Genomic DNA, 20,741 nt, shown 5'->3' with positions numbered 1-20,741 from the left:
TAGAGCTGGGCAGGCAGGCTGGGCACCCACAGTGGGCACCAAGGCCCAGGGTCCACCCACCTCGGTGTTGCGGATCACATGGCCCCGCAGAATGGCTGCCAGCTTGTCACGGTGGTCCTCGTGGTAGAGCCAGGCCTGGCGCTCGGGCGGCAGGGCCTGCAGGGCAGAGTCTGTGGGCCACAGCATCGTGAAGGGCCTGTGGGACGCGTCTTGAAGCAGAGGCAGGAGACCAGCCGCCTGCAGGGCGGAGATGGGACAGTCACTGCCGGTCCGAGACCCGAGGCAGAGGGCGGGAACTGGGCTTCAGAAACTAGGGAGGGGCTCCAGGCACACCAGCCACTCGGTAGCCATCCCAGCAGACCTGTGTGGACACGTGCAGGGATAAACCCGTGTGCCCCTGGCTGTCCACGAGTGTGTGAGCGACACAAGCACCCCACGTGCTCACCCTGGGGGTTCCCACCTGACCCGCCCGGGCTGGGGGCAGTACCCTCACAAGGCGGCTGAAGCTCTTGTAGCCAAAGCTCTCGGCTGCAGCGGTGACGTTTCTCTGGGGAAAGGTGCTGGTGAGCAGGGGGGTCAGGCCCTGCCCCGCTGCCCGGGCCCCAGGCCCGCGCCCAGGGCATACCCGGGGGGCGGGGGCCGCGCCAGGCTCCCAGTGCAGTGCGTCGGGCGGCAGCAGGACCCTGTCGATGAAGTGCAGGACGCCGTTCACCGCCTCGTGGTCGCTGCTCACCACGCGCGCGTAATCATTGATGTAAATGCTGCCCTGGGGACGGGGCAGACGGGGCGGGATAGTGAGGGGCGGTGTCCGGTCCCGCCTCGCATTGGACAGGTGGGCGGGGCCAAGGCGCGAGGGTTCCCTCCCCGGGAGCCCGGGCAGCTGCACCGTGGGGGGAGGCGAGTCGCCAGCAGCGACGGCAGACGGGGTGCGCGGGGCGCAGGGGCGCCGGGTAGGGCCCGAGCGCGGCGAAGGCCCGCGGCGGGCGGGCGGCTCACCTCCCTCTCGCTGAAGCGCAGCGACTGCCCGGACAGCGCGGTGGCATAGCCCTCCTCCAGCAGCTCCTGGCTGCGCAGCTGCAGGCAGCCCACCACGTGGTAGCGGAACACGAGCTGGCGATGGGCGCGGATCCGGGCCAGCTCCTCCTGCGGCGGGAGTTGGCGCGGCAGCCGGGGGTCGTGACCGCCCTGCCCCCCACCCCGGTGGCTGCCTTACCCGCGACAGATTCGTCATTAGGTCCGCGTGCGGCACGAAGACTGTGAAAGGCCCCTTGCCCTTGAGCTCCTTGTATTCCTGCGGGAGGGGAAGGCAGCTTTGGGGCGACTTAAGACCCTGCCAAGGCTTAACGGGTCTTCCCGGAAACACTGGGGCTCTGGGACCAGACCAGCCAAGCGCTGACCAAATGAGACGGGAAGGCTGAGACAGGTGGGACTGCAGGTCAGGGAGGCCCAGGCTGGACAGAGGGGCGGACGCCCGCTGGTCACTCACCAGGAGGTGGAGGCTGAAGAATGAGGCGTGCCTGTCCCGAAGGAGCTCCTGAGGGGGCGAGGGTCAGCTCAGATATTGGGTGGCCCCCATTCAGGGCCTGGTGCCTGTCCCAGCACCTGTGGCCCAAGGTCTGGCCAAGGTAGAGATGAGGAAAGGAAAGCCAGGGGTATCTGAGCTGGGGTCAGGGTGAGGTTCATGGATCATAGCTGGGTCAGGCCCAGGCAGTCAGGGGTCACACTCAGGGTCAGTGCCGGGATGGGGATCAAATCTGGGGGTCTTAACCAATCTCTTGGGTGAGGCCGGGGGCAGGCATAGCCATGGTTGGGTCCAGGGTCCAACTTGGGCATCATTACCAGGCCGACTCGGGCTCGGCAGGTGAAGCCGTCGCCCACGGTGTGGGCTGCGTCACAGATGCAGGTCCGCTGGCCAGGTCCCGTACTTTTGCACATGGCGTAGGGGCTGCAGCCTCCGTTACTCTGAGGCAGGGGCAGGAAAGAGGCATCACTGGCTCCCAAGACTTCTCTGCCCCAACCAGCCCTAGGGAACGGTCCATGGAGGTCTCTGTCTAACCCTCAAAGCCCTGTTTCCTACTTTGGGGTAAGTCAGACGAGCTTGTGGGGAGGGTGACTCATGCCTCAGAGGCCCTTGGGACCCTTCTTGGGAGGAAGGGGGCTACTTCCTGCCTCCACCCCCCCCACCGTGAGATGGGGTAAGGCTGGGGGCCTGACCTGGGAGCAGGGGTCCAGAGGCTCGCAGGTCCGGATGCCGTCCCCACTGTAACCTTCTCGGCAGCTGCAGGAGACCTGTCCCAAATGCTGATCTATGCGGCTGCTAGGACCCAAGAGCGGGCCAGTGCCAGCCCAAAGGAGTGCCCCCTCCCCACCAATGGGAGGACAGCACAGCCCATGTCCAGGCCTGGGTACTGACCTGCTGGGGGCCTGTGGGAATACATACAGCATGTATGTGGCAGCCCCCGTGGTAGGTGAGACAGCTGTTGATTTCTAGGGGAAGAGACCCCAGGGTGAGGAATGGCCCCTCCACGTGTCCTTCTGGGCTCATCCCCACCTTCGCAGTGCCCCTTCGGCATTTCAAGTCGGCCTAAGGTCACTGAAGCCAGACTCCTAGCCCCACACACCCCGAGGCTGGTGACCCCAGCCTCACCCTGGCACAGCTCCCCGTCGCCCGCATAGCCATCCTGGCAGGTGCATGTCCGCTGCCCAGGTGCCACCTTGGTGCAGTTGGCATGAGGGGAGCAGCCCCCGTGGTCACGGGCACAGGGGTCCACCTCTAGGGGAAGATGATCCCAGAGAGCTGTGAGGAGCAGCAGAGGGAAAGGACAAGGCCAGAGGGAGGGGTATGACCCGAGAAGGGACAGGAACAGAGACTGGACCCGGGGGAGGGGAGCAGGGGCGGGGCGGCAGGGGGCACTGGACCTGAGCAGTGGACGCCATCACCCGAGTACCCGGCGGCACAGACGCAGGCAGGGGTGGCAGATGCCAAGTTCTGTGCACAGCTGTGGGGGGACAGCAGCTCAGCCCGTGCTGCCCCTGGCCCCACCCTGCCCTCCTGCCCCAGGCTGAGCTCACTCACTTGGCATTGGGGTCACACCTCTCTGGGCACTGAGGGCCAGTGATTTCTGGGGGAGTAGGAAGGTGGTTCTGGTTTGGACCCAGGAACTGCCTTCTCAGAAGCCACCCACCTCTGCCCCTTGGGAACACTCACTCTGGTCACAGCGAAGGCCCTGCCAGCCCACGTTACAGACACAGCTGCCGTCCCCTCGCAGCCCCTCCTGGCACAGCCCGTGCTCACACTCACACACTGAGAGTGGGATAAGGGAGGACAGGAGGAGTTGCTTGGTGCCCCCTTCCTCCCCTGTGGGCATCCTCTGCCAGGATCCCACCATGGACACCCACCCCTCCCAGTCCTCACCTCCAGCACAGCTGGGCCCATAGCGGCCCAGCTCACACGTCTCACAGGCGGTCCCATGGAAGCCCTCGTGACAGCGGCACTCCCCACTGCCCAGGAGCCTGTCCTGGCACTGCCCGTGGCCCGAGCACACACCACCCAGGCCTCCCGGGCACGGCTCACACAGTGCACCAAAGTAGCCGGGGCAGCAGTCAGGCACCTGCCGGGAGGGGTGCAAGGAAGGGCCCAGCACAGGCCGGGTCGGATGAAGTAGGGAGATGTCAGTGGGGCAGGAGGGCACCTCAGGGGCCACAGAGCCACAGAGCAAAGCCAGCTGGATGCATGGAGATGGAGACCACCTTCTACAACCCTCCCCATGGCAGGGGTGAGTAGGGAAGGGCTGTGCCCTAGGCATGGATGATGGTGTTGGCTCCCCTGAGCCCCTTTCTCCCTCGCCCCAAAGCTACTCCCTAGGGGCACAGCCCCAGCGACAAACACTGGCCCCTCTGACCCCAGACATCTCTCCCTCCCCTTTGCTTCCCATTCCTCTGGGCCCTGGCTTCATGGGCCTCACCCTGGGCCCCGCCCTGCCTCTGATCCGGGCTCCTCCCTGGGCCCCAGTGCTACCTCCTCCTCTCAAAGCTGTGCGGGGTGGGCAGGGGTGCTTCACAGCAAACCTGGATCTTCTTGGCACACGTGTAAGAGCAGCCCCGAGAGAAGGAGTAACCGGAGCGGTAGACACAACTCTTCTTGGGGGTGTCCTGGGGACAGACAGCAGGAGGGCTCAGCCAGCGGCCAAGGGCAGGGCAGGGCAGTGAATGGGGGGGAACAAACGGCAGGTGTCCACGGGTGAGACACAGGACAGCAGAGGGCCAGGGAGGGGCCCAGACAGACAGGCCTGACTGAGAAAGGGTGGGCAGGATGCAGGCCTGGGCACGGGGTCTCGGGCCTCAGGCCACCAGTCTGGGGAGGCCTCCCGCCTCTACCAGGGAAGCTGACGGCCCACCCCGTCCGCTCCCCAGGCCTGGGTGAGCAGAGCTGGGCCTGCGGCTGGCACACACTGAGAGAGCCCCGCCTCACCTGCAGCTGGAAGCCCTGAGCACAGCGGAACTTCCGGGTGCAGTTTACACATTTCTCCTGGGGGAGAGAAGGCAGAGCGTCAGGGGTCCTCGGGTGGGGCCCCCAACCCCACCTCCCTCCAAGGCAGGCTGACAGCTCTCCACCCCTGACCAAAGACTCCTCGCCTCCAGTAGACCGGCCAGTCAGCACCTCCCAGCCTGGAACTCCCCAGCTGTGCCCCCAACCCAGCCCCGGCCTCTCACCCGCAGGGCCTCCGCGTGGCTGTGCAGGCAGCGACTTGAACCCACCGTCAGGACCCCCGACAGACCGAAGAGTGAGCCCCCAGGAGCCTCCAGCACGGGGCCTTCCAGCAGCACGTGGTTCACCTCAGGCTGTGGGGGGGAGCAGGAGGCTGAGCCCACCTCCATCCTCACCGCGGGGGCCGCAGGCCGCAGAGGCACTCCAGCAGGACAGGGGACTCCCAGGATGGGCGGTCCCTGGAGCAGAGGTTGGGGGCGCCCAGGTGGGGGAACTCCTCAGAGAAGGGGTCTTCAAGAGCAGAACACCCAGGCTAGGTGGCCCCTGCAAACCTGGCCACTGTGGTTGTAGAAGACGAGCCAGTGGGCAGGGCCCAGGAGGGAGTGGCGGTGGCCTCCCCTCTGCACGGCTTCCGCAGAGAGCGCCTCCCCCAGGACCACATGGTGTCGTACCGTGTCTGTGTCCTGGCAGAGGGGGAGAGGCTCAGGGGTCTTCAGGACCACCAGGTGCCCCAGACAACTGCCCACTGTGTGCCCTGGCCTCCCTCCTCGGGTGCTCACATCCCAGTGACCTCACCAGGCTGCTGCTGTTGCTCCGGGCCTCCAGAGAGCGGTTTGTGGGCACAAAGATGGTGTAGGCGGTGGCAGCCTCAATCTGGGGCACCAGCCCGTGGAGCTAGGGGCAGTGAGCAGGGGCAAGGGGCAAGGATGGGCCTAAGTGCCCTCAGTCCTGAGCCCAGAGCCAGTCAGCTCCCTGTGTCCCTGGGGGAGGGCGCCCCTGACCAGGCACTGCCCACCCCTCTTGCCCTTACCTGGAGCAGGTCCCGGAAGAGGCGGAAGGCAGGCACGGAGTCCAGCAGCTGCAGCAAGCCCCGCCCCCCCAGAACAGCCTCTCGAGGAGGCAGTAAGACCTGGCCCAGAGCATGGGGGCTGGTCAGTAAGCCAAGTTCCCCCACCCATGGGAGGCCCCTGCCCACCGCCCCCTCCACCACACCTGGCTGAGGACGTGCAGGACGCCATTGGTGGCGAGGAGGTCAGCCACATCCACGCTGGCGTTCTGCACCCAGACCCTCTGGAAGGCAGTGGGCAGAGCTCAGCCACAGGTGGGCTCAAGTAGACACTTAAGGGGGTGTGGAGGCTGCCGGGCACACGGGCACCCACTGGTGGCCCCCAGCCTGGCCCAGACACTCTGATTCAGGACCTACAAGATGGCACCAGAGCCTCACCAGGGCCCATGTAAGGGACAAGTGTACCCATTCACAGACAACCCCTGGAAGGGCGGTCACTGCTGGCCCGAAGACACTGCCCAGGAGCAGACGTATTCTGAGTACCCACCCTGGGCCCAGCCCTGGGCCGGGAAGGAGACTCCAATCTTACCCCTGAGAGGTCCCGCTCCGGGAAGCCTGTAGCCACTCAAGTTCCCTCCCAAAGCCTACACGGTCCCCTCTTCTGCCCAGAGTTCCCTACGTACCCCACTGATGTTATGAATCTCCCAACGTACGGTGGGGCTCAGGGTAGCCACTTCCTGCCCACCCAGCCGGGCCAGCTCCTCCTCGGAGAGGGCGCCTTGAAGAAAGTGGGCTCTGACGGGACATGGAACCAAGTTACTGTGGCCTTCAGAGACCCCCGGGACTGGGCTGCACGACACCCCCAAGGGATGGACGCACGCCAGGCTGAGAACCTCTGGGAGGGGGCCAGGCCTCACACAGAAGCCATCTCCCGGGGCCCTGCCCTGGCTGCCCACCTGACCAGCTGTGGCAGCATCTTCGGCCGCAGCCAGAAGGCCTGGTCATCAGGGCTCAGCTTGCGGATGGCGGACTCAGAGGGCACCAGGGCTGTGACTCGGCTGCCGGCAGGAAGAGTGACACCAGCACCCTGGAGGTAGTGCGCAGAGGGACAGGAGGGTGGTGACAGCAGCCACCGTCCGACCGCCTTCTCCCAGCTCCAGGCCTGCCCTCCTCCAGCTCTCAGACATGGTACCCAGCACCCCTGCATCCAGGGGGCCTCCTGGGTTTGAGCCCCAGCCTGCGTTCTGCCTTGTCCTACCTTGATCCACTTGTAGAAGACGGAGAAGTGGGCATGTGCCTCCAGCTCCTAAGGAGAGGCAAGAACCCGTCACCGGTGAGAGGACAGACCCAGGCCCCTCCCCCAGGATGCTGAGCGCAGCTCCCTCTACCTGAGGCAAACAAGAGGCCCCTTCCCCAACACGGGACCAGCTGCCCACCTGGAAGACGTCTCCGTAGCAGCTGAAGCCATCACCCCCATAGCCAGGAGGGCATGTGCAGACCCGCTGACCTCCCCCCACCACCTGGCAGGTAGCCTGGGATGGGGTGGGGCAGAGACATGGCCCTTCATTATTTGGTGCCCACCCGGAGAGCTGGACCGCACCTGTTCACCCTGGCCACCTACTCTGCCATCTCCTGTCCAGCTACCCAGCCCCGCCTGTCTCTCCATCCTTCTAGTCTGCACTCATGTTGCTCCTCTGGCACAATGTGTACCAGGTCACTGGGCATTTGGCAGAAGTTCCCCCACCCATGATACGTGGGGGGAAGCCCAGGGCTGGGGGTGCGCCCAGGAGGCCCCGGGCTCCCAGGGGAGGCCTGCGTTGAGAGCGGAGGGAGCTGGCAGGCCACAGGTGGCACGAGGCGGCCTTCTAGAATCCAGGGGCAGAGGTGCGGTGGCAGAGCACTGAGGTCACGGGACAAGGAGCTCAGAAAGGCCAGAAGAGCATGGAACGGGGCGCGGGGGGTGGGCAAGGGAGGAAACAGGGGACCAGGCAGGGGCAGGGTCTTAGTAAGAGGGGGAGAAGCTCTATCCTGCGGGCATGTGACTAGCTGGGTTTGCACGTGGGGTTTAGAAAGATTCCCATCCTGACCAGAGACAGGGACACCCAGAGAGAGCACAGGCTGTGGCCAAGGCCCACGCGGAGAGCCTCTCCCAGGCAGCTCCCAGCACCCTTACCAGGTCATGGCAGCCGCCGTTTCCTGCCCGGCAGGGGTCAATGGGACTGCAGACGTAGCCGTCTCCTGCGAACCCCAGCTTGCAGGTGCACCGGCTCTGGAGGTGTTGGGAGCAGAGGCCTCATCTCACCAGCAGCTCCCAGCCCTTTCCTGCCCCACCTCAGCTCTGATGGGCACTATGCCCTGAGGTGCCCTCTTCAGACCCCAGAGGAGCCTCTCCCAGCTGCCTTGGAGACCCATGTTCCAGGTGGGGGGACTGAAGTCCCGAGGGGAGACCAACTCTCAGGATGAGTCCAGGGAAGTGCTGGCTCTTGGCGGGGCAGGGAGACTGGGTGCCCCACCCTCAGGCCTGGGCCCGTGGTGTGGGGAGCAGGTAGGACCTGCCAAGGCCAGCCAGGGACAGGGCTCAGACCCCAGCCAGCCCTGCCCCCTGCTCAGCTACGCCTGATGCTCGCGTCCTTGGGCTGGTCCACACTGCAGGTGAGTGACTGGTGAGACCTCCCCAGATCTCAGTTTGCAGGGGGCATCTCAACCTGCTTAGTCCCAGCCTCAGTTCTAGCGGCCCGGGCCACCATGGCCGGGAGGGCAGGCCCCCGCACAAGCCCAGGCCATGTGGAGGCTGGCCCTGACCACCAGGCCCGGCCTTCCGATCAGCATATTAGATACTCTTAAATGCCAGCCAGTCCTTGGGCTCGCCAGGCCAGGAAACTTCACACAAAAGGCTACAGGTTCAGAGACCCCTTGAGTGGAGCCTGAGCCTGCAAAATCCCAGGGCTAGGTTTCCAGCGGTCTGAACACTGTGGGATGTCAGCACTCCCCTTGGGCAGGAGTTTCCCCCTGCTTTGCTCAGCGTCCAATTCCTAAGTGTGGGACAGGGCCTAGCATGTAGCAGGTACCTGGTAACATGTGGGCCCGATGAGGGGATGGATGAACTAGGCAGAAGACAGAGGACCCAGTGGCCAGTCAGCACGGAGAACTCCCTCTGATCACAGGAGTCCTTATCTCTTGTCAGATGACAGAGACAGGGGCCATGGCCTTCTGATTTGGGAAGGTCTGCCTTTGTCTGGCCCTGGTTGTACCTCCCATAAAACCACCCTAGCCCACAGGGCTGCCGCACACCCCCTCCTCCCAGATTATACGCTCTAACGTTTCAGAACTGGAGTGCTGTTTGCCTGAGGTCTGAGACCCCGAGCTTGATTCCTGGCATGGACATTCCCGGGGTCAGAGGGGCTAGGGGAAGGGTCCCCAGCTCAGGGTCCCCACCCCTCTCTGCTGCCTCTAGGCCTGCCCCGCCTCACCTGCCCAGGGCCCACGTAGCTGCAGAGGGCATCAGCGTGGCAGCCGCCTCTTGCATCCAGCTCACACTCATCGATGGCCACGCAGACACGGCCATCTCCACTCCAGCCTTTGTGGCACATGCAGTGGGGGGTGCCCAGGGCTCCGGGGACACACTCGGCCTATAAGAGCCACAGATAAATGACACTCAGTGATAGGCAGAGGGGAGTTCCATCTCGCACCCCTGGGTCAGGACTTCCAGGGAGGGACACTTGACTGACGTTCTCTGCACAGCCACCACGGTCTGGGCGGGAGCAGGGGTTGCTGGGTGTGCAGGAGAAGCCATCACCCTCAAAGCCATCGAGACAGAGACACCTAGGGAGGTGAGCAGAGCCTTCGGTGAGCCTCTGCACCACCGCTGTCACAGATGAGGTGGGGAGGAAGCCCGAGTCCTCACCTGCTGGCGCCCCCCTGGCTGACACAGCGGGCGTGTGGGTGGCAGCGCTGGGCCAGCTCTGTGGGCCCACAGGTCTCCACAGACTCATTGCAGAAGGGGCCGCTGAAGCCTGGGGCACATGTGCCCCGCTGGCACACGCCGCCACTGCCCGGGCGGTTGTCACAAATGCCGTGGACACAGCCGCAGTCTGGAGGGGGCAGATAGGGCAGGGTCGGCTGGGAGCCAGGATGCAGCTGAAAGGGATTACTGGGAACGGAGCAGCCAGTGCCGACTTGACTTCAGAGTCACAAAATCTGAGGTCATCGCAGACCCATGTGCGGTTAAAGGACATGCGAGGGGGGCGTTGTCACTTTTAGCCACACCATTTCAGTTGCCCTGCCCCCAACACCACCACCAGGAAGATCTGTGCATCTGACCTAAATCCTGCATGTTTCAGACTGAACCATGCTTCTCTGCCTGGCATGAATAAAGAAGACATCTATTCCCAAATCCTCCTCCACTCCCTTCCTCCTAGGGCTGGTCCCCTTCGTGGGCATGCCCAGCCCCCTTCCAAGCAGACCCTGGGCCAGGACCACCCACCTTCCTGGCACTTGTCTCCATGCTTCTTGGGGTTGGAGCAGATGTGGCAGGCAATGCCCTTGAAGTCCGGGAAGCAGAGGCAGGCCCCATTGCCCTGGACCCCATCACTGCACTGGAGGGCGTGGAGGCAGGCTCAGCCCTGCGGACCACAGCCCCATCCCCCCCACCACAGGCTGGCTCTGCCCCATTGCTCGAGGCCTTCCAGGTCACTGGTGCTGCGGAGGAGCCAGCTCCTGAAAGCCAGCCCTGGAGGCCTCATGGTGCCTGCTGTCCCACGTGGGCACACATGGGCACACATGCATCCTGTGCCCTGAGCTGGGCAGGTCCTCAAGTGGCCCTGGCGTTACAAAGAGGCCAGAGCAGAAACTACTGACAAGTAGGTGCACAGCCTATCTAATTCTTTCTGATTAAAATAGGACAAACATGGTCCAGCTTCCAGTGCCTTGATGCAAGACAGAGACAGGCCGGCTTGGCTCAGACAGCCCGTCACTGGCCGGCAGGAAGGAGCTGCTGCCCCCACAGCTCACCCTGGGCGGAGGGGGCTACTCACGTTGCCTTTGCCGTAGCAGGGGTTGGAGAAGCCCCCAGGACACTGCGCACAGTCAGGCCCAAAAAACCCCCGGCAGCAGCCTGGCTTCTGTAGGAGACAGAGCACGTCTGAGAGCCTGTCTGGGGCAATGCTGACCCCCTTCCCAGGCTGCTTCTTCCCCCTAGTCCCCCATCTGGAGCAAGGCGGTGGGTGAGGCCCCTCTGAGACCTTTCCCACCACATGGAAGAGGACACAGCTCAGCTCTGAGGAAGGGGTGGGTGCCTGAGCCCAGGCTCACCAGGATGGTCTGGTTGCAGTGGTGGGCGCAGCCCTTCTTCAGGACATTGAGGCCAGCAGGGTCATGGACATAGACACACTCCTCAGGGAAGATGTCCTGAGGTGGGCCACGCAAGGCTGGTCAGCAGGTGTGGGGCCTGGACCAGCCTTGGCCAAGAACCCTGCCCTCCCCCACTCAGTGGGCTGCTGAGCCTCCAGGTCCAGTCTGACCTCCCAGCCCCACCTCCCCACCCTGACCCACAGCAGACAGGAGTCGGCACTGGGCCAGGGGGTGCTCACCAGCTTCACGCTGCCAGGGGGACACGTGCTGGTGCTCAGGGCTTGGCAGTCCACGCAGGAGCCCTGGGCAGGGCGGGGGGCAGGGCGGGGTGGTGAGTCAAGGCTTACTTATTCAGCAAACCCTAACAAAGGGGCACTGAGCCAAGACCTGGGGTACAGAACGGAGTCAGCCATAGGAGGGCCCAGGGATGGCGCCTGACAGCGGGGAGAGCAGGGCGAAGCCTGGGCGCGAGCGCAGGGCAGCACAGGCCTCGGCAGGGGCCTGGGACAGGGCCTGAGGACGCGCCATGTCCCAGGGGCAGCCGGTAGAGCCCTGAGGGCTGACGCAGGGGAGGCTGGCCGAGCCCCAGCAGCTCACCCCTCGCCCCCCGCACGGCAGCGGCGCTGCACGCTCACCGCCACGACCTGGTGCTGCTCCTCGCCGCAGAGCTTGGGCAGGATGGGCAGGATGGTCGGGGGCAGCAGGACACCGTCCAGCATGTGGATCACGCCGTTGGAGGCCAGCAGGTCCACCCTCCACAGCGGGACACCGTCAGGTCCCAGCAGGACACGGCCCTGTGGCAGAGCCCAGCCCAGCCAACCTCAGCTGCCCCCGCTGGTGCGCCCGCCTGCCCAGCCGCCTCACCATCCTCTCCTTGGCAGCCTCCTGCCCCGGACCCTGTGCCCCCATCTGCATGCTCACCCTCCTCCTGGGAGCCCTCCTGGTCTGCTGGGTCCCAAGATAAGGACAGGATCTGTGCCTGCCTCCCGTGTAACCCCCACCGGTGCCTGCCTGCCACAGGGCTCGGCACAAAGGCAGGTCTGAAAGAGACCAACTACCGGCCGGTTGTCACCAGCCCCTCACTGGTCCAGGCCTTCCAGACGCCCGTGGAGCTCACCTCCTCGGTGACATTCACAGCTATGACCTGGTTCGCCATGGAGACGACCCGACCCTTGGAGATGAGCTTCTCAACGGTCAGCTGGGGTGGAGGACAGGGTGGCCTCAGGCTGATGCTAGCCAGCTGGGATTTGGGGCCACACCCAGCGCCGCCCAAGTGGCTCGCAGCTCCCGCCTTGGCCCGGGGCTCTCCTCCGCGCTGTGGCGGTCCCGATGGCAAGGACAGAAGGCCCTGGGCACACCGGGACCTGAGATGCCCCCAGGGGAGGCCTCTCACCTGGCTGCGGCTGTAGATGTGGTGCCTCACCAGCTCCTGCAGTTTGGAGAGACCCTGGCAGGGAGAGGGGGCTTGGCTGCCAAAGGCGCAGAGCGGGGGGGCGGGGGCCTCGCCCTCCCACAGGCCCTCCCGCCAGCTCACCGCTGTGAAGAGGTAGATTAGACGGCCATCCCGCAGCCGGTCCACAGCCTCATTGCTCGGGACGAAGACCGTGAAGGGCCCCGGCCCGTCCAGGATGGAGGGTGACCCGCAGTTCTGCGGCAGGGGGACAGAGGCCCCCGGAGGTTCATGGCCGGCCCCCGCCTCTGAGCCCTGCGGCCTCAGCCTGCAGGGAACTCCCGCCCAGAATGGGTAGGAGACGTGGGGGGAAGGTCGCACCGCTGGAGAGCCTCAGGGCAGGTTCTAGGGTGGGGCGTGAGCTACACCGGGGCCCCGACCACTGGGGGGCAGATGCTAGGGAACAAGGGGTCCTGGCCCAAAAGATTAGATGGGCTGGGACCTTCCCCCAACTCACCTCCAGGATGGTTTCAAAGCGGCTGAAGGCCTCAGTGGAGGCGAGGATCTGGCCAATGGTTCTCTGTAGGCAGGGATGGGCATCAGGGCCCCCAGGAGAGGGTGAGGCTGATGCCGACCCCCTCCCCAGAACTGCCCCGCCCCATCTCTGCTCAGTGGGGCTCAGAGGTCACCCAGAGGCCCAGGGCTCGGGGCAGGGAGGGCACTGGCTTACCGTGGAGTCCTCAGGGAGCTCCGATGGGGGCTGCCACCGAAGGGTGGTGACCACGTGGAAGACGCCGTTGGCTGCCGGGTAGTTAGCCTTGTAGACAGCGACTGTCTCCTGAGCTGGGTCTTTGTCCTTGAAAGTGTATTTCTGCAGAGACATGAGGCTTCTGCCTTGGACTTCACATGCCAGTCCCATCTCAAGGCTCTGTCCCCCCTCCATGCCTCTCCTGGTACTGTCCCCTGCCTGTGACTGCTCTGGTCTCCAGGCTGAGGTCCCCCCCTTACCATGTAGCGGTGGAAAGCAATGGTGACCTCCTGGCCGGCCAGTGTCCACCACCTGACTGACTGCTGGGACCTGGATTCATCCAGCACGTGCTGTCCTGCGACAATGTGCTGTCTGCAGAGCTGCCGGGCAAGGGACGCCTGCAGCACAAGGGGACAATGCCACGTGGGCCCAGGACGGGTGGTCCTGTCCACGCCCCTCTGCCCGAGCCGAGGGAGGGACAAGCCACCTCCCAGGCCCCAGTTCCCCAGAGTGTGGCCTGGGACTCTCAGAGCCCTGAAGCCTGGGGTGGGTCCAGAAAGAGGCCCAAGCTGGCGGCCAGCTCGTCGGGGGCGGGAGCTCACATTAGTGGTCCTGGAGGAGCTGTAGGAGTTGGACGGCACCAGCACAGTGAATGGGCCTGATGTGGTGAGGATCTCCCGGCAGCCCTGCTCTGGGGGCCAGGGGAGGTGCATCAGAATGGACCAGGGGGGCCCTCGGGCACCAGGTTTGGGGAGTTGGGACAGGAGTGCTGGGTCTGGGTGCAGGGTAGACGGGGGCATCAGGACCTGGGGGCTGGCTCCCATATCTGACATGCACCACACCACAACCCACTGTCTGGTTCCCCAGCTCTTGCGTGGAGAAAAAAGGCTTCTCAGCAGAGTACACCCCCTCCCTGCCAGCAATGCCGGGGGCCAGGGCGGGGTCACACCCAGCATGGCCAGGTTGAGTCTCTGCCGCAGGAACATCATGCCCATCTGGTCGGCTTTCCGTATCTCATGGAGCAGGTGTCCGTAGCAGGCGCGCCCATCCCCCACCTCACCCTCCTTGCACACACAGCTAGGAGCACAGGGAACAACTGGTCAGGCAGAGAGAGGGCACGACCAGTCCTCACCTCCCAGCCCCACCCCAGCCCCGCAGGGCTCTTGAGCTGAGGGGGTGCTGTGCATGTGCACACTGCCCAGCCCACCCTCTCTGCTCTGCCCCTAGAGCCCATCCCAAAGGCCCTGTGCCTACCTGGTCTTCCCATCAGGCGTCACCTGGCAGGTGGCTGACCGGTCGCAGGAGTGGGGGAAGCAGTAGGCAGAGCAGCCGGCGGAGGCATTGTAGTTCTTGTTGACCAGGCCAGGCTTACATGAGCAGGAGGCCTGGGCCACCAGGCAGGCAAGAGGGTGATGCCACATCCATGAGAACCGGGGGCATCTGCCACACCCAGGGTTCTGCTTGGGCCCCACAACTGCCCTCCAAGAGGAGGGCTGTCATCCCCTTCCCAATTTGCAAATGGGGCAGCTGAGGCTCTTGGGAGACCTGTGGTTTGCCCGGGGTCCCACAGCCAGTGTGGGCAGGAGGCGCAGCAGGGCAGGCCCGGCGCAGGGCCTCAGCTCACCTTCCCTGGCCTCTGGTACAGACACAGCGTGGAGTCGCTGGGGCAGCCACCGTGGTTGGAGGTGCACGGGTCCAGGGGCAGGCACACTGTCCCATCACCATGGTAGTTCTCGGGACAGCGACACTGCGCCTGCCCCCTGGGGCTCGCCAGGCATCGGGCCAGTGGGGAGCAGGGTGAGGGCCGGCAGGGGTCAGGGGCTCCAGGGAAGAGAGGGCGATGCCAAGTGAGCCCGGCATCCAAGAGCCCCCACCAGGATAGACCACAGGAGGGGGGCAGGTGGGTCTAGACCTTGGGGACAGGCCCTCTTCCCGCCCGCACGGGTGGTTCCGCATGCCTGTAAACAGCCAGCGTAAGCTTGCTGCCCCGGGCTCTAGGCCGCGGACCTACCTCGGCATTCACCGCCCTGCTGGACGTAGCCAGGCAGGCAGCGGCAGGCGGGGGCCTCTGAAGAGCACTGGGAGCCCTGGGGACAGTGCAGGGCCTGGCAGACGGGCAGCTCTGAGAAGAGACGGGCAGTGTACCACTCAGACCCCCAGGTTGGGCGGGAGCACCAGGGCAAGGATGCTTTGCCTGGTCTGCTGTGTGACCCTGGCTGGGACCCCACCCTCTCTGGGCCTCTGGGCAGTGGTCTCAGGTAACACCTCCGACCTGACTAGCTGTGTACCTCTCCTGCTTAGAAAGAAATCAGGCTGTGGGCAGACGTTCTGCTGAGGCTCAGGCACCCCCAATCCTCACTCAGCAGGCCCCTCCCACTCTGGTTACCAAGGGCACATGGGTCTAGACTCACCTTGTTCACAGCGGGGTCCAGTGTACCCAGCAAAACACAGACAGCTTCCGTCCCCAAGTGGCCCACGGCTACATATGCCATGCACACAGCTGCATGCTGGGAGAGACACACAGGGATGGGGGACACTGGCCTCACCCAGAGACACAGGGACTAGTCCTTGCGCCCTGCGTTTCCAGAGCTCTGCTCCAGCGGGCATGGCCTCAAGAGTACAGAGCTGCGACTCAGGCCCTCAGGGGTGTGGGGAGCCCAGCCTGGGGACTCAGGGAGGGCTTCCTGGAGGAGGAACAGTATGGGCAAGGGCATGTGCTGGATGTGATGAAGCCAAGCTGGTGTCCCTAACCGGAAGTACAAAGCTTGGGCCTAGGAGGGGGCTGGTGGGCCTGGCTGTAGGGACTAGGCTCTCCGACCCTACTGGGGCTCACCAGACCGGCAGTCAGGCCCGAACCGGCTGGGGTCTCGGCACTCCTGGCAGGCGGACCCACTGAAGTGTTCCTGCAGAGGGATGCCCCGGGTCAGTGAGGCCTTCCACTGCTGCCCACCCAACCCCGCCTGGCCCTTACCTGGCACACGCAGGTCCCGTTCCTGTCAATCCCATCCAGGCAGGTTCCACGGCCATTGCATGGGGTCTCAGCACCCCCAGGGCACTCTGTGGACCCCCAAAAACTTGATTCATCCCTGAGCCCAGCAGCCCAGCAGCCCAGCAGCACCTACCTCGTGGACAAGCCCAGGGAAGGGAGTACGGGCAGATGCCACAGACAGGCGCAGGGCTGAGCGTGAGGAGCCGGGCTGGGACCCCCGTACCGTAGCACTGGGACCCCCAGTAGCCCGGGCAGCAGGCCTTTTGCACCATGTCCTTCCAGCACTCCAGGCTGCAGCCGCTCATGGACACCACAGAGTCCCCCAGCTGCACCTCATAGCTGGGGGCAGAGGGTGGGCAGGGCAACAGGAGGGGCTCGCACTCTGCAGCCCCCCACCAGCACACTGGGCTCCGGGGCTCCTCCTCCACCTCCCCCCTCTGCCTGGCCCGGGGCCGAGCAGGCGCTCAGGAAACATCACCGGCCCCCTGACTCCTCCCCGCTGCCTCTCTCCGCCCCACCAGAGGGCCCGGCAGCTGCTGGGGTAAGGGCGGCTCTGCCTTCGCTCCCCAGGCCTGCCAGACTCTCCCTGGCCCTGGCCAACCCCCAGAATGCTCCTGGAAGAGGGTGAAGATGGGGCCCGTACCGGCAGTCCTGTGATATCTTCTCTGGGAACTCCCGAAGCCAGCCTAGGGGACACACCTGATTCTTGATGGCAGGGCACGTGGTGCAGGGCGTGCGAGTGACAGACTTGGTCTTCACATCACAGCGTCTGGACCACACCTGGGCCGCAATGGGGGGGTTTGTATGGGAGGCCTGGACCCTGCAGCCCACCCTCTTGTGGCCATGGTGAGGCTGAGCACCCCCTCCAGGCGTTGGTCCCCCCATTCTGTTCAGCAGGGAGGTGGTGAGGACAAGGAAGGCCCTGAGGCTGGGAAACACCTGTCACAGGTTGTCACGGCCACGGTATGTCCCTAGTCCGCAGACACGGACCCCTGGCCAGGCCCAGAAGCCTGATCTATCCCTCCTGACACAGAGAACCCAGCCACACTGCTGCACCTCAGCCTGTCAGAGGCCAGCACCCGGACTGGACCCCGTGCTCGGCCCTGCTTTCCCTTTGAAGATGACATTAAATGACAAGTGGGCACAGGAGGAGGCCACAGTGGTCCCCTCCTCGATTCCAGGGGCCAGGCAGGTCGTGACTTTTGGCCTCATACCAGGCACCTGCTCCAGCTCTGCCCTCAGCACGTACTGCCCTGCTGCTCACTGACGCTCTTGGTAAGCCCAAGGGCCCTGCCTGCTGCCCCCAGGCCAGAGACCAGGAGCCAGCCCCAGACCCGAGCAGGTGGCCCACATGAGCGGGCATGTGCGAGGGGGTCTGCCTGCATTTGGACCCCGCTGTCACATTCCGAGCCTCGGCCCCAGGCCTGGCCCACAGCACTGCGCACCGGCCGGGGCCCAGGGCACCACTGCCCATCATCGAAGGACAATGCTGACAGCGAGGGAGCTGAGAGGGCCAGATGGCTTCCCAGCAGGGAGGAACACTGAGACGGGGGCTAAAGGGTGCACAAGGGTCGGCCAGGGCCAGTGCCCCTGGCAGAGGGGACAAGAGAGGCAAGGCCAGGAAGTGGGAAGGAGCCAGCGACCACATGTGAGGGGACCGAGCGCAGCTGGAGAGAGGCTGGAGCGGGGTCAGCCCCAGGCTCCACCGTGGTGTGAACGGGTCCCCTGGCCCCTGCCGGCCCGCCACAGCCCCACCCCCTGCACGCGCACCGCCGCTGCCGCTGCCTCTGTGGCCAGAGTCCCAATAAACTTAGCAGCAGCACTGCAGCCTGGAGGGGCGGAAGCTGACTTGTGAGTGGGAGAAGGGGTCCCACTTGTGAGATGGAGAGGTTTTGGGGGCTTGGGGAGCGGCCTGGAGAGGCTGAGATGTTTTCATCCAAAACATGCTGGACGCTGCAGTCCAGAGGCAGTGAGCCCAGACACCCTTCTTAGAATGCATCTCGGATGTGCAGCCTCTCAAAGCAGGAGGAAAGGAAAAACAGCACCCCAGTGCTTTCTTGGTGACACAAGGGACCCGGGCCTCTCTGCCACTGTGATTTGGCCTTTTCCACTCATTCCTCTGCGGTCTGCAAAGAAGGAAGCTGCTGCGGCCAGCCTCAGGCTGGACTGTGGTTTCACCTCCATCCCGAGACCCCGTCTTTGCTGAGCCAGGGAGTGACAAGGAAGTTGGGTAACTCCAAGGCCCGGCAACTGCTGGCTCAGGGCAAAGGCTTGCGGGCAGGAGGCTCTGAGGGCCCCCTGGCCAGCCAGGCCTGGCTCCCAGCTCGGCCACCGCTAGCCTGGGGACCCGCTCTCTGAATGTCAGCCTCGGTAAGGGCAATGTGGGTGCCAATGGAATGGTGGCTGAGTTACAGGCACGGGTGTAAGCTGGAGCCGTGTCCACTGGACACGCTTGTTCACAACATGCTGCATTTGTCAGTGTGTGTGAAATGGTGTGAAATCTACACCTGTCTCCTGGAACCACGCCGCTGGTACCCATGGGCCCCTCTGCCCACAGCCTGGAAGCAGCTTGAGCAGCCCCAGCCCACGATCCCCGCTGGCTCCGCTGGCTGAGGCTGTGTCACTGCCGAGTGCTGCGTCAGGCCCCCGTCGTCCCGGGTGCCCAGGGACCTGCCTGAGCTGGGCGGCAGTGCCACTCCCTGCCCCACACCAGAACTGATTGTGCAATGTCTGCCTCCACAGAGATGCAGCTGGGGAGATGAGGAGACACACTGTGTGAAGCCTGCCATGAGGAGGCAGAGGTCCCCCAAGCTGGGCCCCAGGACCCCACCTCCCTCACAAGGCAGGGACCCCCAAACTGCTCCCCTTGCCCTACCTAGACCAGTGCCCCTCTGTAGGCTCCATAAGCACCAGCCCACACGTAGTGCAAAGGAGGCACTTGGTAAAAGGACAGGTGCTAAGGCCCTCTCCTCCAGGAAGCCTTCCTGGCCTCTACTGCCCGAGTTTGTGTCCAGCTCCTGCCCCTCACTGGCTGTGGGACCCAGAGGTTGTCCTTTCCCCTCAGAGCCTCAGTTTCCTAATGTTTACAGTGGGTCTCATGCTACACAGCATGGGGACAAGTATATGAGACAAGGCCAGCATTGCTGCACCCCTGTCCACAAGCATCCCTGGCACCCTCTTCCCTGGCCTGGCTGGCTGAGACCCAGCCTCAGATAGCAGGCTTAGAGGTGGTCAGAACCATACCTCTCTGACAAGGAAAAATCCCAGCCCGAGGCCTTTCTTTGGCCCCTGTTCCTAGAACACGAGGTCTTTGAAATTCCTTTGCTTGGACACATGGGGAAACTGAGGCAGGGAGGGAGCAGGAAGCCACCTGCAGGGCTCAGCAGTCTGGAACCCTTAGCTCTTCCACCATCATCACCTGCTCACGGCTTCTGATCTGCAGGTGTCCCACCCTGACCTTGCCATGCAGCTGGCAGGCCCTTCTCCCTGTCCCTTCTCTGAGAGACCACAGCGAGTCTCTCCCTTATACCAAGAGAAAGAGGGCCTAGTGGTGGCAGGCAGGGGCGAGTCTCTCCCTTATATCAAGAGAAAGAGGGCCTAGTGGTGGCAGGGGCGAGTCTCTCCCTTATACCAAGAGAAAGAGGGCCTAGTGGTGGCAGGGGCCTGGCTCTGACTGACAGTGGGATCTGAGGCAAGTCCCTCTTCTCTGGACCTGTCTACCCGTTAGTGACGGGCACAGCAGTGGCTGCTCCAAGAATCAGATGAACTTATTAGCCCCCAGAGGCAGGCCCCAGCCAGGAACTCGTAACTCCACACTTGGGGCTGGGGGCTCCTCCAGAAGTCCTGTGGGGCCTAGGTGGGCCTGCAGACAGCCTGGAGGTGCTGGCACACATGGATGGGGCATCTGTACACTGGGCGCCTGTCTGTGGGGAACCACAAGTGAAGGTCTGGAGCAGAGCTTCAGGGCTGCACTGACCTCTCAGCTGTCCTAAGGCCTTGGCTTCCTGGGGCAGAGAACAGGACCCATGGCCAGAGGTTGTAAAGATTCCAGGGGACAATGCCCGCGCGTGCCCAGGGCTGTGCACTTGGTAAGCAGCAGCCCTTAGGTCTGAGGGTGTCACCCAAGGGGATGTGAGTGAGGAGACGCATCTGCCTTGGGGCACGCTTGGGGCCAGACCCAGGCACACACACACCCAGTCCGCACACACAGTCCGCGTGAGTCTCTCAGTCTGCTAGCCCTGGAGGGCTGGGGGTGATCCCATGTCCAATTCCCAGACCAGGGTGACAGAGAGACGGGGCCTTAGTCTGGGCCAGGGGCAGGCGGATGGGTCTGGCTCTACACCCTCACCCTCAAGCCAGGAGCCCTGAGCTGGCTGCCCACACCACATGGCATGCTGGGCACAGAGGATGGCAGGCCAACACACCCCTGCCACCTGAGACAGCCTTAGCCTGGGCAGATGGGCATGAAAGCCCACACTCTGGTCCTGCCTAGAAAAGGCCAGACAGGTAACAGCTGCCGTGTGTGTGTGTCCCCAGACCTGTGCCCGGTGTGTGTACATTCCCGCCCTGCCCCCCGGCAACCACCTCATACTCACCTGCCCCCTGACGAAGCTGGAGCCCGCTAGGCGGAAGGCCAGAAAGCAGAGCAGGAGGCGGCCCTGGGGCCCTGCCATGGTTGGGGGCGGCCGGCGAGCACGCTGTCCAGGGCAGGGCGGCTGGCGCGGGGAGTGAGCTCCAGGAGAGAGGCACAGGGCGGGCGTGTGGGCGGGA

At 64.4% G+C, this 20,741-nt stretch overlaps 1 protein-coding gene across 4 annotated transcripts in view; it reads right to left on the bottom strand.

Moving 5' to 3' along the window:
• Positions 1-20,741, bottom strand: part of STAB1 (stabilin 1) — a 24,945-nt gene extending 4,204 nt beyond the window's left edge. For 3 of the 4 annotated variants that reach the window (XM_017672026.3, XM_017672027.3, XM_036994787.2), the window contains exons 1-51: positions 20,567-20,741; positions 16,615-16,751; positions 16,195-16,310; positions 15,954-16,039; positions 15,816-15,885; positions 15,394-15,489; positions 14,994-15,104; positions 14,607-14,803; positions 14,237-14,367; positions 13,932-14,059; positions 13,585-13,673; positions 13,243-13,380; positions 12,965-13,105; positions 12,752-12,814; positions 12,379-12,492; positions 12,238-12,291; positions 11,962-12,042; positions 11,480-11,638; positions 11,084-11,146; positions 10,806-10,901; positions 10,529-10,615; positions 9,979-10,090; positions 9,400-9,586; positions 9,224-9,317; positions 8,966-9,124; positions 7,669-7,764; positions 6,932-7,027; positions 6,754-6,801; positions 6,452-6,582; positions 6,179-6,290; positions 5,702-5,779; positions 5,520-5,618; positions 5,285-5,383; positions 5,041-5,172; positions 4,714-4,842; positions 4,472-4,528; positions 4,069-4,152; positions 3,416-3,611; positions 3,209-3,304; positions 3,077-3,122; positions 2,920-2,999; positions 2,648-2,773; positions 2,414-2,487; positions 2,215-2,289; positions 1,840-1,962; positions 1,487-1,534; positions 1,214-1,291; positions 997-1,143; positions 626-766; positions 488-547; positions 61-237 (exon numbers count right to left, since the gene is read on the bottom strand). In XM_017672026.3, the coding sequence (XP_017527515.3) occupies positions 61-237; positions 488-547; positions 626-766; positions 997-1,143; positions 1,214-1,291; positions 1,487-1,534; positions 1,840-1,962; positions 2,215-2,289; positions 2,414-2,487; positions 2,648-2,773; positions 2,920-2,999; positions 3,077-3,122; positions 3,209-3,304; positions 3,416-3,611; positions 4,069-4,152; positions 4,472-4,528; positions 4,714-4,842; positions 5,041-5,172; positions 5,285-5,383; positions 5,520-5,618; positions 5,702-5,779; positions 6,179-6,290; positions 6,452-6,582; positions 6,754-6,801; positions 6,932-7,027; positions 7,669-7,764; positions 8,966-9,124; positions 9,224-9,317; positions 9,400-9,586; positions 9,979-10,090; positions 10,529-10,615; positions 10,806-10,901; positions 11,084-11,146; positions 11,480-11,638; positions 11,962-12,042; positions 12,238-12,291; positions 12,379-12,492; positions 12,752-12,814; positions 12,965-13,105; positions 13,243-13,380; positions 13,585-13,673; positions 13,932-14,059; positions 14,237-14,367; positions 14,607-14,803; positions 14,994-15,104; positions 15,394-15,489; positions 15,816-15,885; positions 15,954-16,039; positions 16,195-16,310; positions 16,615-16,751; positions 20,567-20,644 (5,415 nt within the window). In that variant the 5' untranslated portion in view covers positions 20,645-20,741. Of the gene's footprint in view, positions 1-60; positions 238-487; positions 548-625; positions 767-996; positions 1,144-1,213; positions 1,292-1,486; positions 1,535-1,839; positions 1,963-2,214; positions 2,290-2,413; positions 2,488-2,647; positions 2,774-2,919; positions 3,000-3,076; positions 3,123-3,208; positions 3,305-3,415; positions 3,612-4,068; positions 4,153-4,471; positions 4,529-4,713; positions 4,843-5,040; positions 5,173-5,284; positions 5,384-5,519; positions 5,619-5,701; positions 5,780-6,178; positions 6,291-6,451; positions 6,583-6,753; positions 6,802-6,931; positions 7,028-7,668; positions 7,765-8,965; positions 9,125-9,223; positions 9,318-9,399; positions 9,587-9,978; positions 10,091-10,528; positions 10,616-10,805; positions 10,902-11,083; positions 11,147-11,479; positions 11,639-11,961; positions 12,043-12,237; positions 12,292-12,378; positions 12,493-12,751; positions 12,815-12,964; positions 13,125-13,242; positions 13,381-13,584; positions 13,674-13,931; positions 14,060-14,236; positions 14,368-14,606; positions 14,804-14,993; positions 15,105-15,393; positions 15,490-15,815; positions 15,886-15,953; positions 16,040-16,194; positions 16,311-16,614; positions 16,752-20,566 lie in introns of those variants that run through there. The other variant, XM_017672028.3, reaches the window with a different exon arrangement.

This window comes from Manis javanica, chromosome 3 (genome assembly GCF_040802235.1).
Source record: "Manis javanica isolate MJ-LG chromosome 3, MJ_LKY, whole genome shotgun sequence".
Lineage (NCBI taxonomy): Eukaryota > Metazoa > Chordata > Mammalia > Pholidota > Manidae > Manis > Manis javanica.
Note: the sequence above shows the minus strand (reverse complement) of the source record. Positions and strands in the feature narration are given on the sequence as shown.